Raw genomic sequence first — 17,333 nt, 5'->3', positions numbered from 1 at the left:
ATTATATGTTGCCACAATTTCCAAGCCTGTCACTTATTCAACCTTATCTTTTACTGCATAACATTTAAAAGTATTTATTTAATCAAATTTACCAAGTTATTCTTTTACGGTCCTGGGCTTTTAACATTTTTAGATTTTTAAGCAGGACAAATATAGACGGATTAGTAACAGACAGCACATTCTACTCTGTCTGCAAATAAATGCCTTATGAATGAGAAAATATTTGAGGAGCCAGAGGAGGCTTAAATTAGGTGTTCTAAGACGCAATTTCCGACAAGCAATTCTCAGAACGCCAGCCATTCATTCAACGCAACTGAATATAGCTCAATATAATCAATAATCAACTCTGACACTACTCAGACACAGCATCAGATTCCGCAGGCTGAGGGCTCAGTCCTACTGGACTGCAAACCGCCCCGAACCCACCCCCAACTTCGGACATCGTCAGCCCAGTTAGCTGTGCTTCTGACCCACTGGCTATGCACTGGAGGTTCCCACGAGCCCCTCTCCTTAGGTACAATTATTGTGCCAGCTCACAGAACTCAAACGAAACACGTTATTAACAGTAAAAGGATGTAACTCACAAACAGCCAAATGGAAGAGGTGCAGAGGGCAAGGTACGGGGATGGGCCGCAGAGTTTCCCTGCCCTCTGCCCTCTCCAGGAGCGCCACCCTCCCAGCATCTCCACGTGTTCAACAACCAGGAAGCTCTCTGAACCCCGTCCTTTTGAGTTTTTATGTAGGCTATGTTTTTTGGACAAGAACTATTAAATTGAACCTGGCAATTGCTTCAACCTCCCTGGAGGTCAGGGGGTGGGACTGAAAGTGCCAACCCTCTAATCACTGCTTAGAGGCCAGCAGCCCCCATCCTTAGGTGCTTTCCAGAACCTCATTAACATAACAAAAGACAACTTTATCCCCCTCCAAAGGCTTAAGAAATGCTAAGGGTTTTGGAAGCGGTGAGAGAGGGGCTGTGGATGAAGACAAAACATACACGTCTCATAAATCACAATATCACAATGCTGTAGACCCAACGTGAAAATAGAAAGAGGAACAGTAAAGCTGGAGGAGGTATGGGTGATTTAATTAATAGTCCAACAACTCCTGACGCACAACAATGCCTTAGGCACTGAAAGAGAAGAAATGTAAGACAGACACATTCTCTGCCCTCCAGAAGTTTACAATTTGGACACAAGCAAAAACATTTTAAGCAGTGGTTAAGCAACTACAAATGAAAAAAAAAAAATTAGCAAACCAATGAAATCCGTGTAGTTGACAATACGAAGGGAAATAATTCTGATGGGTCTCAGATGGTGAGTACCAATCAGGATTCAAAAAAAATTTTTTAAACCTTTACCAAACTAAAATAAACATAAGAAAAGTGCACTATCATAATCAAACAACTCAATCAACTGTGCCAAGTAAAGTCATCCACATAACCAGCACTCATAAGTCCGTGATGGCACCCTAGAAGCCCCTCCTACTTCGCTCCTACCTTCCCTTCGCATTTCCTTCCTTCACTCCCCAAAAGGTCAGACTGGTTTTGTCTAATTTTGTACTTTGTGTAAAGAGAATAAGACACTAGGTACTTTTTTTTCCCCCAAAAAAACCTGTGACATTCATCATAAGTTTTGCATATAGTTAGAGACTGTTCTTTTCCGTTACCATACGGCATTCCATTGTGTGAATATTTTAATACACCACTTATCGATTATACCAGTGATGGGTAGTTTCTGTGGTGCCTACATCTGGACTCTTGTGAAACACTGCTATGAACATTCTCGTGTGCATCCTGTGGTGAACACGTTTTCACTTCTGTGGGCTGTGTACTAGGGAACGCAAGCCCCGTGTCAGGGACCACACAGATGTGCAGCGCTATTAAGTACCACCCAACAGTTTCCAAAAGATGGGCACAACCCCTCCAGCACTGTGTGGGAGCTCCAGGTGTGCTGCATTTTCCCGACAACTGCTATTCGCTGCCTCTTCCATGTTAGCCATTCTAGTGAATCTGCAGCAAATGCAATTATTACGAATGATATGAGAGTTCAGATAATAGCAAATCCCTCACAACAGAGCAGACTTTAGAAAAAATACAGGTTTTAATTAAACTAACTGCACACAAAAAAAGAGTTCACTGACTTGCTTAGTCACATACCTAAGGGATAACAAAATGATACATGTAAAGTCCACATTTAAGAGTGTAAAAGTGGGGCACCTGGGTGGCTCAGTCAGTTAAGTGTCTGACTTTGGCTGAGTTCATGATCTTGAAGTTTGTGAATTCAAGCCCCATGTCGGGCTCTGTGCCGAGCCTGCTTCGGATTCTGTGTCTGCCTCCCTTCTCTACCCCTCCTTGGCTCACACTCTTTCTCAAAATAAACAAACATTAAAAAAAAAAAAAATTCTTCCACTGGGAGAAGAATTAACCAGTTATTTTAACCATTCTCTAAACTGCATTAAAAAAAGAAAAGAATATGGGTATTAATGGGTATTAGGCTGTTGTAAAAAAACTTACAATAAAATGGTAGAAGAAAGTAGACGCATTTTAAGAGAAGACAATCACGGAGCCAGCAAAGAGTGCTCAAGAGTGGGGGGAAATATGAAGACAAGACAGAAAGTAGAAGACAAGGTGAATAAATGTTCTGGTGACTAAAACCTGTACAAAAGAGTTCTCTCACTGAAATCTTAAGATCCATACTTTTCTATAGTATAGAAGCAATGGCTATTTTATTTCAGGAAAATGAATATCAGTAAATGTTTTCTAAAAATAATATAAAATGTTCAGCAAAAATGTACAGAACAGCTTTTCTGTGACTCACTCTGTACAATTTCACATGTGCACTATGTGAGATATATCCCCTTAAGAAACTACAGCATAAAATTTAATCAGGACAGGTATTTTCAGTAAACAATAAAACATCAGAATCTATAATAATACTACATCTAATATTTATTTTTATTAAAACAATTTTTTTAAGTTTATTTATTTTGAGAGAGACTGAACATGAGCAGGGGTGAGACAGAGAGAGAGAGAGGTGAGAGAGAATCCCAAGAGGGCTCTGTGCTGTCAGTGTGGAGTCTGAAATGGAGCTCAACCCCACAAACCAGATCATGACCCAAGCCGAAATCGAGTCAGATGCTGAACTGAGCCACCCAGACGTCCCTAATACTTAACTTTAAAGGTTTTTTTAAAAAATCCCAGACTCAAACTAGTAAAAAAACCAAAACAAATTACTTCAATTTTTCAGGTGTCTAGCACCGTGACCTCACGTCAGTCCCCAAGCTCCTAGAGGGTGAGCAGCACATCCTGTAATTTATCACAGCCTCTGTCCACAGGCTCAGCAGGACATTCAATAAATCCTACTCAACTCACCAACATGCTTGAATGTGTAACCACTGACCAGTATAGCATATATGCTGCTTCATGCAGGTGGTGAAAAGTGATCGGGTATTTCCGTAAGACAAACCTAGTTCAAAATGCTTAATCAGGGGCGCCTGGGTGGCGCAGTCGGTTAAGCGTCCGACTTCAGCCAGGTCACGATCTCGCGGTCCGTGAGTTCGAGCCCCGCATCAGGCTCTGGGCCGATGGCTCGGAGCCTGGAGCCTGTTTCCGATTCTGTGTCTCCCTCTCTCTCTGCCCCTCCCCCGTTCATGCTCTGTCTCTCTCTGCCCCAAAAATAAATAAAAACGTTGGGAAAAAAAAAAAATGCTTAATCATTTTTAAACAACAATCTGTAAACAGGCACAGATTTTAGAAATTATATAAACACAAGCACTACAAAATTCAAGAATAAAGTAGAAAGACATAAACTATGCCTAAGAGCATCTGCTAACAGAGCAAACCTCTTTCTAAACAAACTTTCAGTTTATTATTTCCTTAGAGTTTATCTAGGTTGGGACCTTCGTACACATTTACTCCAACCAATGAAACACATGGTTAATTTATAAATGTTGACTCTTAAGAGCCAACTGAGTGATGACCATGCTAAAAAAAAAACAACTGTGTCATTTCCTGGGAGTTTATCTGCTTCTCTTTTCAAGGTTCGAATCTCTAACATTTATAACTTATATCAATGTTAGGTATGAACAGAGTGAACAATAGGGTATATAAAACTTGTGTGCATTTAGTTGATCGGGTAATATATAAATTTTGAAAATTAATGTAACTGGTCAGAATTGATCAAGCTTAAGAAGCATCATAAAAAGGACTGGAGTGCTAGTAAGAGGTCTAAGAAACCGTTAAGGAAAGGCTCATGAAACATGAAAAGTTAAGAGGGAAAACCACAGGGAGACTGAAATGAAACTTTGTGACGGAAGAGAGTTCACTGACAAGAAAAAAAGAAATGGCTGGGAATGAAAAATAGAGCAAACGCTACCAAACTAACCAAACATAAACACCACATACAAAGCATCCACAGGCAGTCATCAACGTGGAGGCGCAGAACACAATATGCGGCTATAACTGCCAATCTCTAATCCTAGACAACCACCAACTGTTCTCTCAAGAGATTAATGATCAGGCTACTTTTTATTTCATTTTTTTAAGTAATCTCTACCCCCACCGTGGGGCTCAAACTTATGACCCCAAGGATCCAGAGTCCCACGATCCACCTACTGCCAGCCAGGCGCCCCCAGGCGCCCCCATGACTAGACCTCTCAAGTTCTGTGCTGGAACAGAATAGGAGGGCAGCATTGCAAGCCAAAACATGGCTGAACAAAACGTGGTAAGAGTTTACGAATAAATACTGCGATTTGCTAGTCCAACACACGTTATGCCGAGTACAACTAGCTAGTCATACTAAAAATAAAATGCTAAAAACTCACTCACTGTCTTCTGTGGGAAGGACCTGCAGGGAGTAAATCCACTCTATTATATCATCTTTGTTCACCACATCTAAGGAGTCCAACATATCCAGCCCGGAGAGAGCAAAAAATGCAATTGTCAACCTAAAAGAAAAAAAAAAACAAAGAAACAAACGTAAAATTCCATCATAACTGTCTAAACACTGAAGTTTTTCTTGTTCAGAAAAATAAAGTCTTTCTAATTCTAAAATTAATTCAAACAGTACTCTCATTTCGCAAAAGCCAAAAAGTCATATTTATTCTTATAATTTAATAATACCAATCAAATCTTTGTTTCATTTGTAAAAAGGAGCGTTTGGGGGTAAAAAAAAAAAAAAACAAAAAACCAGTCATACACATTTGAAACTCATCAGCAACCTGAAGGCTAATGTAGGTTAAAAAAGGAATTCCCTGCACCCAATTAGTACAAGTAAGTCCAAAAGGCTGGAAAACATAGAGAATACCAATTTCCACTTACTTGCCAAGAACAGCTACACTTATAGTGGGTGCTTAATTCTTAAGGAAGGTTAGAATAAACCCATCTGTATTCATATTTGTTCAAATAATGTAACTGGACAAAACTTAAACTGAATTTTGGGAAATAAGGAACACTTTAAAAAATACATGTGCATTTCAACTTCATTTTCCCAGAGAGGATTCTTCAATGGAATGAAAAACTGTAAGGCAACACATTCCCTTCCAAGATTGCATACTAAATGAGAAATGTCAACTCTGTGTTTTCATTTAAAACTAGTACTTAAGTGATTTTTACATAAAGAGTTTGTTATATATAATTCTTTTCAGGCTGAGATACATCCTATACTGTTTTCTGAACATGGTTATCTTTTTTTTTTTTAATTTAAGTAATCTCTACACCCCACATGGGGCTTGAACTCACAGCCCTGGGATCAAGAGTTGCATGCTCTATATTGACTGAGCCAGCCAGGCACCCCTGAACATGGTTATCACATTTCTATATTCTAACAGTTCCTATGACTAATACTAAACAATTAATACTTTAAATCATCTGGTCCAAAATCTTACAGCAAAGCCACTTGACACATTCTGCAACCTTTTCAAAAAAGATTCCAAAAGAGAAATAAGCCCTAATGCCCTCATTGTGTATAATAAATTAACTTCTTTCTCATGCATCTAGAAAAATATTACCAACTTAAGGAAAAATGAGAAAACAGTCACTCTTTAAATTTTTTTTTAACCATGTAATTCTCTCTCTGACCCCTGGTTGAAAAAGGCTAGCATACATTAGATAACAGGAGGAAACACACCAAAGAGTAATTCCAACCAAAGCTTAAGGGCAAAACCTAAAACTGATAAGATATTGTTATACTTAAGAACAAAGATTTTGGGAAAGTTACATTATTGAGAGACTATTACTGTCTATTAGACAGGGAGCTAGAAAATTTCTCATATGCTGTATCTCAATTTAATTCTAACAAACCACTGAGAGCCACCAGAATTACGCAGGTGATTTATCTGAGCAAGATCAGGATTAAATTAAGGGCGGTGGAACCCCTTTATGTGGGAGGCTACAGTTCAGAGTTCAGATTCTGCTGTCAAATGAGCTAGGTTCAAATCATATGTTGGCTGATTTACAGCCATTCATAATCTGGGCAGGATCTTTTCTGCCTTTTCTAAGTCTGCTTATCTATAAATCCTCATCACACCTCACACAGGTATTCACTACCTGCCCACACGCAAGCACTCACCCAAGGAGGCTATCATTACTGGTATTTTCCCTGATTTGACATGAGTTAGTGACCTCAGAATCTAATCACACTGTTACACTATAGGCCTTATCTCCAGGTCCCTGGTTGGCAACCTTCCTCCCCACAGAGAACCCTGCCCTTTCCCAAAACAAAATGATACTTTAGATATGGGAAAGACCTCAAGCTAACAGCAGCCAAGTTTGAGAATCACTGTTCATGATAATTATGTCTCATGAGATAAGGTCTGCCTTGTGCAGGATATGTACTCACTTATTGAATTAACTAACAAATGCAAGACCTGTAATATTTCATCTAACCAACCTGGAGCACTCTCCCAGGGGTTTTCAGTGTTGGTGTAAATGATCAGTTAGATACAATGAAATTATCTAATAATCTAGTTTATTAAGGTATTATAGAAAAAAAAAAGGAGGACAGAGGTGGAAATGGGGGACAACATGAGGTTGTTGATAACACAGCCTACTAAGGCTGGATAAATCAAAAATATTCCTATTAATGAAAAGTATGTAATAAGAAAACATCTAGGGGCGCCTGCGTGGCTCAATCGGTTAAGCGTCCAACTCTTGATCTCGACTCAGGTCTTGATCTCAGGGTCATGAGTTCAAGTCCCAAGATGGGCTCCACACTAGGCATGAAGGTTGCTTAAAAAAAATAAAAGAAAGAAGAAAACAACTAAAAGTCTATAAAAATAAACTGGTATTCTTTTCTAAGTTAAGTACTCTCTTAAATTTTTTAGCTCAAGATCATGAAGTCCAAAGAAGTCAAGTAATTTGCTTCAGATTTCACTGCTAGATAACCAATTAAACTATTTAGGAACACTGAGTCACACGGTGGTATTCTCCTCAGGGGTGTCTCTCAAACCTGCCTGCACATTCAAATCAGCTTAAAAAACAAAACTAGGGGCACCTGGGTGGCTCAGTTAAGCGTCTGGCTCTAGGTTTCAGCTCAGGTCATGATCCATGGCTTTGTGGGTTTGACCCTGCATAGGGCTCTGCACTGGCAGTGTGGAGCCTGCTTAGGATATTCTCTATCTGCTCCTCCCCTACTCACGCTATCTCCCTCAAGATAAATAAACTTAAAAACAAAACAAAAAACTAAAACACTGATATAACACCGAGAGGTCTAGGCCTTATTCCACGACAATGAAACTGAAATTCCGGGTGGAAAGTGGGGTCTGGGTATCTGGAATTTGGGGGCCAGGGGCACAGGTGTGGGGAACTTCCCAGGTGAGTGATCCCAGCCCAGCTCTAGAGCAGTAATCCCCACTGGGGCAATAATGCCCCCAGGGGACACTGTAAAGATATTTTGGGTTCTCATGGGAGGAGGGTACCACTGGCATCTAGCTGGTAAACGCCAGGAATGCCGCAAAACATCCCTTCTACCACGCGCAGGAGAGTGCCATTCAACAAAATGTCAACAGTGCTGAGGTTAAGTAACCCTGCTCCAAAGTCACACTGTTCCTGTGTTATCTGATCTGCTTTTCATTTTACTTGCTTCTGAAGATGGATGCAAACACCGAAAATTAGTCAGCTGCTGGTAAACTACTTTAAAATCTTGCATACTTTATTAAGCTTCAGAGAGTCCAGTATTTTCAACTCCCAGCAGTTGAGACTAAGGTTTATAGGATTAACACAGCCACAGTGAAAAGCTTATGTTGATAAAGAGAGGCACCCAGCAGCGGCTGGCAGAACCAAGAAGTCCACTGGGAGCAATGTCTGGCCTCCCTCTGAGACAGGCTAGGAAGATACTCCTTTCTGACCACACCTGAGTTCTCAAGCAGTCCTACAACTGTGAGATGGAGAGAATTAAATAAGCAGCCATAATAAAAAACGATTCGGGGATGTGGGCCTCTGAGAGAACTAAGGGGGGGTCTTAAGGTGCCCCAGTGAGTCCTACTTGGGGTATGTATGGACTGTTGGGCAACCTACCTTGGGCACGAGGCTGGGGCGGGGGGGAATCATGCCAAGACGTGTGCCTAAAATCAGGCCAGTGTAGGTATTAGAACGTTGTTACTTGGGAGAACATTTGTGTTCTTTCTTCTTTCCCTAGAATTGAACTCTGAAACTATATGCTGAAAAAGCAAAGTAGGCCAGCTGCACGTTCCTGCCCTTTGTTCCCTCTGAACAATACTCGTGCAAAGGGTATCTTGCATGGATGAAGAAGTAACATTTGTCCCCTCTAAATCAAGCTGCTGCACCAGGGGATCGATTCACAGATGGGAGGCATCAACTGAATGAGATCTCCAAAAGATGCCAAATTTTTCAGGCTTAACAACAAAATTTTCAGGTCTTAAAAAAACAGCCCAAAAAACGCCCCATGGATTAAACAGGAAAAAATAAATAAAAACAATCTGAGTGTGGGGGGAAAAAAAAACAACCACAGTAATACGATTTTCTTGTGGCACTAAATGAGAATGAGGAGTGTACTGTTAGGCTGGAGCAGATTATGTGACCATTTGGGAATATACTGGAAACACTGATTTATGGGTATTGACTAGATTCCTAAACTTTGGATCACCTACTCTGCCCCCTTTCTAATACAGTCTCTTTCCTGGCATCTCCAAGTGTCTTTAACAAGTGACTGCATTCCTGCCTAGATCTCAGGTGGGGCTATAACTAAATCATACTGCAAAGAGTTCTAAAATTATAAACAAGCAGCTATATTTAGAAATAGGAACACAGTTGCTTGATAAAATTGCTAACGGTGGAAATGACAGCCTTAGAGAACACGTGAAAATTAATCATAAAGTTAAATACACAGCACACAGAGGTCCCAATCAATACTCTGGAATGACCTACTGCAACACTACAGAAATGCCACAATTTTAAGCCTTACTCTTGATCTGTAATATTCTTAAATAGCTGGCCCGACTGGTAAATATTTTTAAGTATAACCGCTCATCTCTGGAATTATTTTACATGCAAAATAATTTTTCAAGAAGAAATGTTTACTAAACATCTACTACATGCTGGATTTCATGACAAAAACAAATAAAACAAGCCTCCTAACCTGAAGCAGGTTAAATTATGAGGGGAAACAACTCAGTACCTATAGGAAAAGTGCTGTCACAGAAATCATCTTCTTCCTCTCTCTAAACCTGCTCCTTTGGCCTCATGGTCCCGAGACCAGATGGCAGTTCCAGTCCCAGAATCCTGGAACTCCTTTTTCCTCCACCCCTCCTTTCTATCCCTCCTTCCACTGCCCCAGCATCTGGCCTCCAGACTACTGCGACAGCTAACTGGTCTTTCTGGCTCTGATCTTGTCCCACTGACTACAACAACCAATTTCAAATTCAACGACCACTCTAAAACGCATATCTAATCAGGAAGATGCACTGCTTTCGACTTCACATCACTTATGTGACATCAAATTCAGCTTTCCTGACCTGGCACACAGAGCCCTCTGTGATCTGGCCCCTGTCTACCCCCCAGGCTAAATTCCTACCACACCTGCCTTATACTATTAGACAAATGATTGAAGTTTCTCTCCTCAACACTCACTTATCCGCCTTTATTGTCCCCTTGCCTATAACCGATCCCAGACTTCCCCCAAACTGAATATTTATTTAGCTCCAGGGTTACTTCTTCCAAGAAGCCATCTCTGAGATGTGTGTCTCTTCAGGTTGGGTTAAGGGGCTTCCGTAACACCCTGCAAATACCACAATCACTGGCAACCAAACTCAAGCGCGGTGAGGCGATCAGCAAGATCAGCATCATCTGGGATCTTGTCAGAACACAGTAACTTAGACCCCTCCCACACCTCCGCAATCAGAATCTGCATTTTAACAAGATCCCCAGGTGATCTATATGCACAAAAGGGTTGGGAGGCACTGTTACAAGAATCCGTTTGTAGATCTGTTTCTCCTATCAAGTGAACAGTCTCCAACTTTAGCGTGTAGGAGTACCCCCTGGGATGCTTGTCGTAATGCACACTCTCGGGCCCACACAGAGTTCCATGCAGAACTGGGGAGGGGCCCAGGTATGTGTATTTTTATAAGCATTTTATTTTATTTTTTAATTTTTATTTAAAAAAAAATTTTTTTTATAATGTTTTTATTTTTGCGAGAGAGAGAGACAGAGCATGAGCAGGGGAGGGGCAGAGAGAGAGGGAGACACAGAATCGGAAGCAGGCTCCAGGCTCTGAGCTGTCAGCACAGAGCCCGATGCGGGGCTCAAACCCACAGACTGTGAGATCATGACCTGAGCTGAAGTGGGACGCTTAACCGACTGAGCCACCCAGGCGCCCCTATGAGCATTTTATGATGTCACTAATGCAGAGCCTCCTGCCACGGTCATCACACTGAGAGATACACTGCTGGACTGTGATTTATTTCAGATAAGGGAGGGAAGGAGAGGGCAGAGTGGTTGCTACATGGTAGTCAGCTACATCACAGGCTACGTAGGGGAATATGGAAGGACCCGTGAACAGAAAGACTAGGTTGATTGTGGTGTCTTCTAAAATAAAAACCAAATGACTAAACCCTTCCTGGAGAGCAGCTGGGTCCATAAAAACAACATACACAAAAAATGGTCAGTATTTAGTCCTTTGATTAAAAAAAAAAACAAAACAAACCTACCCTACCCTAACTTCCGTTACCCAAATACAATTGGCAACAGCAACTCCCAAACAACTTTCTAAACCACTTACAAAAAAGAAACCTGTTAATGCACAAAGCTCACAATCCAAGGTTAAATATTCAGCTGAGTTAACTAATAACTACCACCTTTCAGAAATTCGTATGAGAAAAAGCCACAGGTAAAACTACAAATATTTTATTTTCATAAAGGCACAGCTATTAGAAAAATTAAAATGTAGTCCTATTTCTAAGACTAAAAGAAACAGGGAAATGAAGGAATTTTGCCAAAATGGTGGGTCAGAAAATAAGTGTCTAAATGTCTAGCCTGTTCGGAGCCTTCCAAAGAGTCCCGTTTCATACCTATCAGTAAGAAGGAACACAGGACAACCACAAGCACTGGTTTCGGACTGTATGTCTGTACCCAGACACACAGCAGGCACTCAATAATTGTTTGTACAATAGCAATACTGAGTAAGAATTGTGACCTAGCCAACACATTGTTTTACCTGAAAACTCTGGTATCAGTAGAAATTTTGTGACCAGTCACCTTTGCTTAAGAGGTCAGAGACCCTTCACAAGCATCTTCAAGTCAATCATGAATCACACACACCTACCACAGAAGAACTTAATGCTAAACCAGGAGTGTGAATCAGCAAAGAGAAAAACTGAAAAACTGTTAAAAAATCAATACAAAAACTTCTACGTACAGATGATCTTCAATGTGGCTACTAAGTGTGCTGTAACAAAACAAGAAATGATACTCTACTCAAATGATAAACATTAGACATATTAACTAATGCACCAGGACGTTATACATGATTATCTAATATATGATGCCTGATGTAGATTCTAAGATTGTATTAAAGTTGTTAAATCAGTTCAGTTTTTGCAGTTTTACTTATTCTATGAGCACCATTACACAGTTTACCAACATGCACTAGTATATATATATATATATATATATGGTTTTGTCCATGCTGGAATTTTAAATAGAGCAATCAAACACTGGCATTTAGAAAATGCAACCACAGACCTAAAATGATAGCTACAACTTTAACAATCACAATAGAGGTTTTTTATCCAAATGCTTCAAATTCACATAAATTTTTTACTTTTTTAATGTTTCTTTTTGAGAGACAGAGCGGTATTGGGGGAGGGGCAGAGAGAGGAGACACAGAATCAGAAGCAGGCTCGAGGCTCTCGACTGTCAGCATAGAGCCCAACGTGGTGTTTGAACCCATGAATCGTGAGATTATGACCTGAACCGAAGTCGGACACTTAACGGACTGAGCCGGGCAGGCGACCCCCAATTTCACGTAAAATTAATCCCCCTAAAATGTGATTTATTAATATCATTTGTTTCATCCCATATCATTCAGTCAATGGAGTCAGTTTTGAAAACCTTAATTTAGGTCTAGGGATGTGCTCTGCTAGCCAATCAACACCTATGTATGGATAAAAGAATATATGTAACGCTTCACTCTTTCTTTGGCAAGAATGTGTTTGTCCTTCAGGGCTCATCTCACACAACTCAACAAATATTTACTTAGTGCCTCTTATACGAAACTGTATGTCTTGTTCAGCTGTACTCCAGTACCTATCATAATAAATTTGTAGACCACGTAGGCAGAAGGAATCTGTAAACCTTCCAAAACTGACCCAGTCATGCAGAGTTCAAAATACACCAGGGAATCAGAATTCAGAACATATGGAGAGATGAGAGCAGAACCAATCTGCTCTCGTCTTAGCCGTCCCAGTCAGCTTTGGAGGCTCGCTTCAAAACCCAGCAGTGCAGAGCAAAACCGCCTCCTTCTCCTCGTCCCCAGACTTTTACTCTGAATGACTAATTCACAGCTTCTTAGCCGCAGCCAAATCACACTCCTCAGCCAACTCCAACTCACAAGGCTACAGCAGATACACTTTTCACAGCCTGCTTTACGGAACACTGCACCTCTTCCGCCAACCTTCTCCTATCTTTCTATTTACAATTCCTGGAAAGTTCATTTCTCCTCAAACCTTTACAGGCTTTGCGCCGCTCCTACACCTCAAACATCATACAGATGTTCAGTGCAGAGTTAATAACGTTTTGCAGGAAAGGGGAGCACAGGACAGGCTATCTAAAATACGGAGACAAAATGGTTTGTCTTTTCCCTTTTACACTCGGAAGTAATGAGGCCAAGCGATTCAGAGCCTACGAGAGGAAGTAAAAAAGGAAGCTCAGAGTTGACCGGAAAAATGGTTGGGAAGTGAAAAAAGGCGGAAAATGGAGATCCCACAAGGCCTGGCCTTACGGCTCCCCCAGTCCCCCCGCCGTAGCTCGGGGGAGGAGAGCCACGGCAGACCCGCCCGAGAGGAGAGGCACCGGGCAGTGCCTGGTGGGCGGCGGCGCAGGCTCCGCGGCGCCTTTCCGCTGCGGCCGGGCTCCGTCCCCACCCCGATGACCACGGCCACCAATCACCTGCTGGTCTCGAGCGAAGAATAACGCTCAGGCAAGACCTGGAGGCAGCGCTGGAAGAACCGCACGTGCCGGTCTCGCAGGAAATCCAGCCGCTCTCCCTCACCGCTCCCCGCCGGACGCTCGTCCTCCGTGGCCGCCATGCTGCTGCGGAAGCGACGTCCGCTGCGACCCGGAAGCAGTTGGCGAGCGCCGTGGAGGAACCCCGAGGGGCGACTTGCGGCTGGAGCGTGGGGATGGGGCGAGCGCCGGGGGGCGGGGAGCTGACCCGGTCTGTGGTTGAACTTCCTCGCTGTTGATGGTCTTTCGCAGCACTTTAATCCCTCAGGTTTCTCTCTAGACTCAACCTTTTCTCTTCCGAGCCCTACAGGATTGGGGACCCCTCTTAAGCCTTGTAAAATTCAGCCCACAAATCCTTCCAGAACTTGTATCCTCGATAATTGGGAGGAAGTGCAAGATCCAAAGCTCCTAGTTTGCTTTGAGAAAATCACGGCCCTAAAGGGTGGTATATATGAAAACGGATGGATCAGAATAAATTTGCCAACACACCTTTTTGGAAGGTCACAGTTTTAAGCTGAATGGGTAGGGAAACTAAACCTTCAAATCCATCTGTGAGATAAATGTGTTTTAAATAATTATAGACGCTTCAAAGGTTCAGAGACGTTCCTAGTCTCTCTAGAATACCATGAATCACTTAAAAAATACATATATATATATACACACACACAAATGCAATATACACAGAAGATACATATTCCTAAGTGTGTGCTTCAAGTCTTTTTTTTTTTTTTTTAAGTTTATTTTTGAGAAAGAAAGGGAGAGCACAAGGAAGGGAGGAGCAGAGAGAGAGGGAGACACAGAATCTGAAGCAGGCTCCAGGCTCTGAGCTGTCAGCACTGAGCCCCCAAGCAGGGCTCAAACTCACAAACGGTGAGATCATGACTTGAACCAAAGTCTGAGGCTTAACGGACTGAGCCATCCAGGTGCCTCTCTTTTGCAAGTCTTAAAAAGATTTTACTCTTCATGCTTGAGTCAGTGTGTCATCTAGTAGCAATGTGGCGTCCATTTGCCATAGCACAAAATGTTCAACTACCCGTATGTTACAAAATGAAATAAGATGCTATTTTTTTTAAAAAAGAGGATCTTAATTTGCTTCTATCATATATTATTCCCTTTAAAAGTTCATGAGGCAAGGGGCGCCTGGGTGGCTCAGTCGGAACTTCGGCTCAGGTCATGAATCTCATGGTCTGTGAGTTCTAGACCCGCGTCTCGCGGTCTGTGAGTTCCAGCGAGTTCCAGCCGCGTCTCAGGCTCTGTGCTGACAGCTCGGAGCCTGGAGCCTGCTTCAGATTCTGTGTCTCCTTCTCTCTGACCCTCCCCCGTTCATGCTCTGTCTCTCTGTCCCAAAAATAAATATTTTTAAAAAATTTAAAAAAAAAGTTCATGAGGCAGTCTTTGGGGGAAAAAAATCCACCCAAAGGACAGGCCTGAACCCAGGTTCTTCATAGTCAACTAAGCAAGAGAAGTTTGAATATAATTTTGATTGTTCACTTTCTTAGAAAATCTACTACTTAAAATAAGTACTGCGTGGGCAGGAATTGTCTTCTACTTATTCAATAACCCAAAGCACCTAATTTTAGGCCCTAGTAATTACTTATTCACTGAAAAACTGCATTAACAAAGGGCTGGGTATGGGCAGAGGGCTGTTCTGGGTGCCTCCTTACAAATAGGCCACGTTGCTTGGTTTCCAGGTATGCCCAGCAAAGAGGAGTTTTCATTTGGTGATTACAGTTGAGATCTTTTTCTCACACTTACAAACATGTCTGAAGATGTTCAAAATGGAGTCATATCACACACATTTAACTAGAAAGAACAATGCAGTCTATAAATGCTCTGAAAGATGATCCTACTCAACTGGGCCCTTAATGGGAACCCAAATATTTCATTTGATTCTCAGCTCAAGAACCAGCAATCTCATCCAATTCAGAGAGGGCGGACTCACTTGAGAATAATATCATATGCCTACTAGGTACGGAAAGGGCTTTTGAGGGGTGATTTTGACCACACAAGTTGCTGACGCATGCATGACAGAATCTAACCTCCATGTAAAATGCCACTCTACATGATTAGGTAAGAAGTATAATTAGCTCAAGTTTTCAAAGTATAGGAATGATACAACATCTATATAATGGAACATTGTTCAGCCATTAAATAATGTTGGAAATATATAGAAACAGAAAAGTATGTGTAACATAATGTTAAGTAATTTAGTATAGTAAATAAAATGTACTCTACATAGTTATTTTATTTTAGGATTTATTTTGAGAGAGAGAGAAAGAGTGCACACAGCAGAAAGGCAGAGAGAGAGGGAGAGAGAGAATCCCAAGCAGGCTCCATGCTGCCAGCGCAGACCCTGATGCGGGGCTCAACCTCAGAAAGCATGAGATCACGACCTGAGCCCAAATCAAGAGTCGGACACTTAACTGACTGAACCACCCAGGTGCCCCTCTTTGTAGCTACTTTAAGATATGCAGGTATATTTTTGGAAAAAGTTACCCTGGAGCGGTAGAATTATGGGTGCTTTATTAATATTTTCCCTTTAGGGTTTTTTCTAAATTTCTTATTCCTATCTTTTTTAAACCAGTATAAGAAATGCTTATTTTGCCCTTCTATGAGCCTGTAACTGAGATATTATGTTTATTCTACATCCTTTATATAAAGGAACCATATAATAAATCCCTCACTTATTTTAGACTCAGAAGGACTGGTTTTGTCAAAGAAAATCCCATATTTTTATTAAGAAACAAACCAAAAAACAGACAAAAAGCCATAAGAATCACAGGACCTGGTATGCTTCCCTTAGATGCAGGAAATGGAGAGCTGCCTTCGTGTGCAACAAAAAGCAACATGTTCAAAAACCATACATAAGAAACCTTCCTTTTGGGTATCTTGTAGTAGTTCCATTCAGTTTTTAAAATCCGTTGTCCACTTCTATATTTTATTTCTAAACTGCCTCCAATCATTTAATAAAAAGAGTTCTAGAGAACAAAGACTACAAATAAAACAGGCATTCCTCATTAAGGATATTTTATGTTATTTCTCTCATTTTGCAGCAATAATTGTATAATCAGAATTCAGTCTCCAAAATTTGGATGTCATCTACTTTGACTATTAACTGTGAGATAAGACAAGGTTTTGGCTACTACTAATAGTAAATTTCTAGGTCAAATGACATAGATATGTCAAATTACAATTAAAGATATTCTAAGAGGAGCACCTGGGTGGCTCAGTAGGTTGAGTGGCTGACTCTTGATTTCAGCTCAGGTCATGATCTCTCGGTTTCATGGGTTCGAGCCCAGCATTGGGCTCTGTGCACAGTACAGTGCAGAGCCTACTTGAGATTCTCTATCCCCCTCTCTCTGCCCCTCCCCTACTCACGCTCTGTCTCCCTCAAAATAAATAAACTTAAAAAAAAAAGATATTCAAAGAGAAAAATTAAAAGCAATGAGTTTCCTACATTTACCATGGACATGGTACCATTCCTATACGATAGGAACTGATTAAAAGTAGGAACTAAGATTTTATAATATGAAAAGTTGAGTCAAACTAAGTTGTGTTTTCATGCACATAAATTTGGAAATGTTAAAATTCAATCTTTTCACCAAATATTTTGAGCCAAACAGAAGCAGTAAAAAAAACTGCACCAGCCAGGAAGATG

The 17,333-nt window shown here is 41.2% G+C and overlaps 1 protein-coding gene across 1 annotated transcript in view; it reads right to left on the bottom strand.

Annotated features, from left to right (window-relative positions):
- The window catches only part of PGGT1B (protein geranylgeranyltransferase type I subunit beta), a 62,479-nt gene extending 48,698 nt beyond the window's left edge, over positions 1–13,781 (bottom strand). The window contains exons 1-2 of the mRNA XM_058738715.1: positions 13,619–13,781; positions 4,826–4,944 (exon numbers count right to left, since the gene is read on the bottom strand). Coding sequence (XP_058594698.1) covers positions 4,826–4,944; positions 13,619–13,758 — 259 coding nt within the window. The 5' untranslated portion in view covers positions 13,759–13,781. The remainder of the gene's footprint in view (positions 1–4,825; positions 4,945–13,618) is intronic.
- Between the last annotated feature and the right edge of the window lie 3,552 nt (positions 13,782–17,333).

Source organism: Neofelis nebulosa, chromosome 1 (assembly GCF_028018385.1).
Source record: "Neofelis nebulosa isolate mNeoNeb1 chromosome 1, mNeoNeb1.pri, whole genome shotgun sequence".
In the NCBI taxonomy this organism is placed as follows: Eukaryota; Metazoa; Chordata; class Mammalia; order Carnivora; family Felidae; genus Neofelis; species Neofelis nebulosa.
This window is presented reverse-complemented; position numbering and strand designations above follow the sequence as displayed.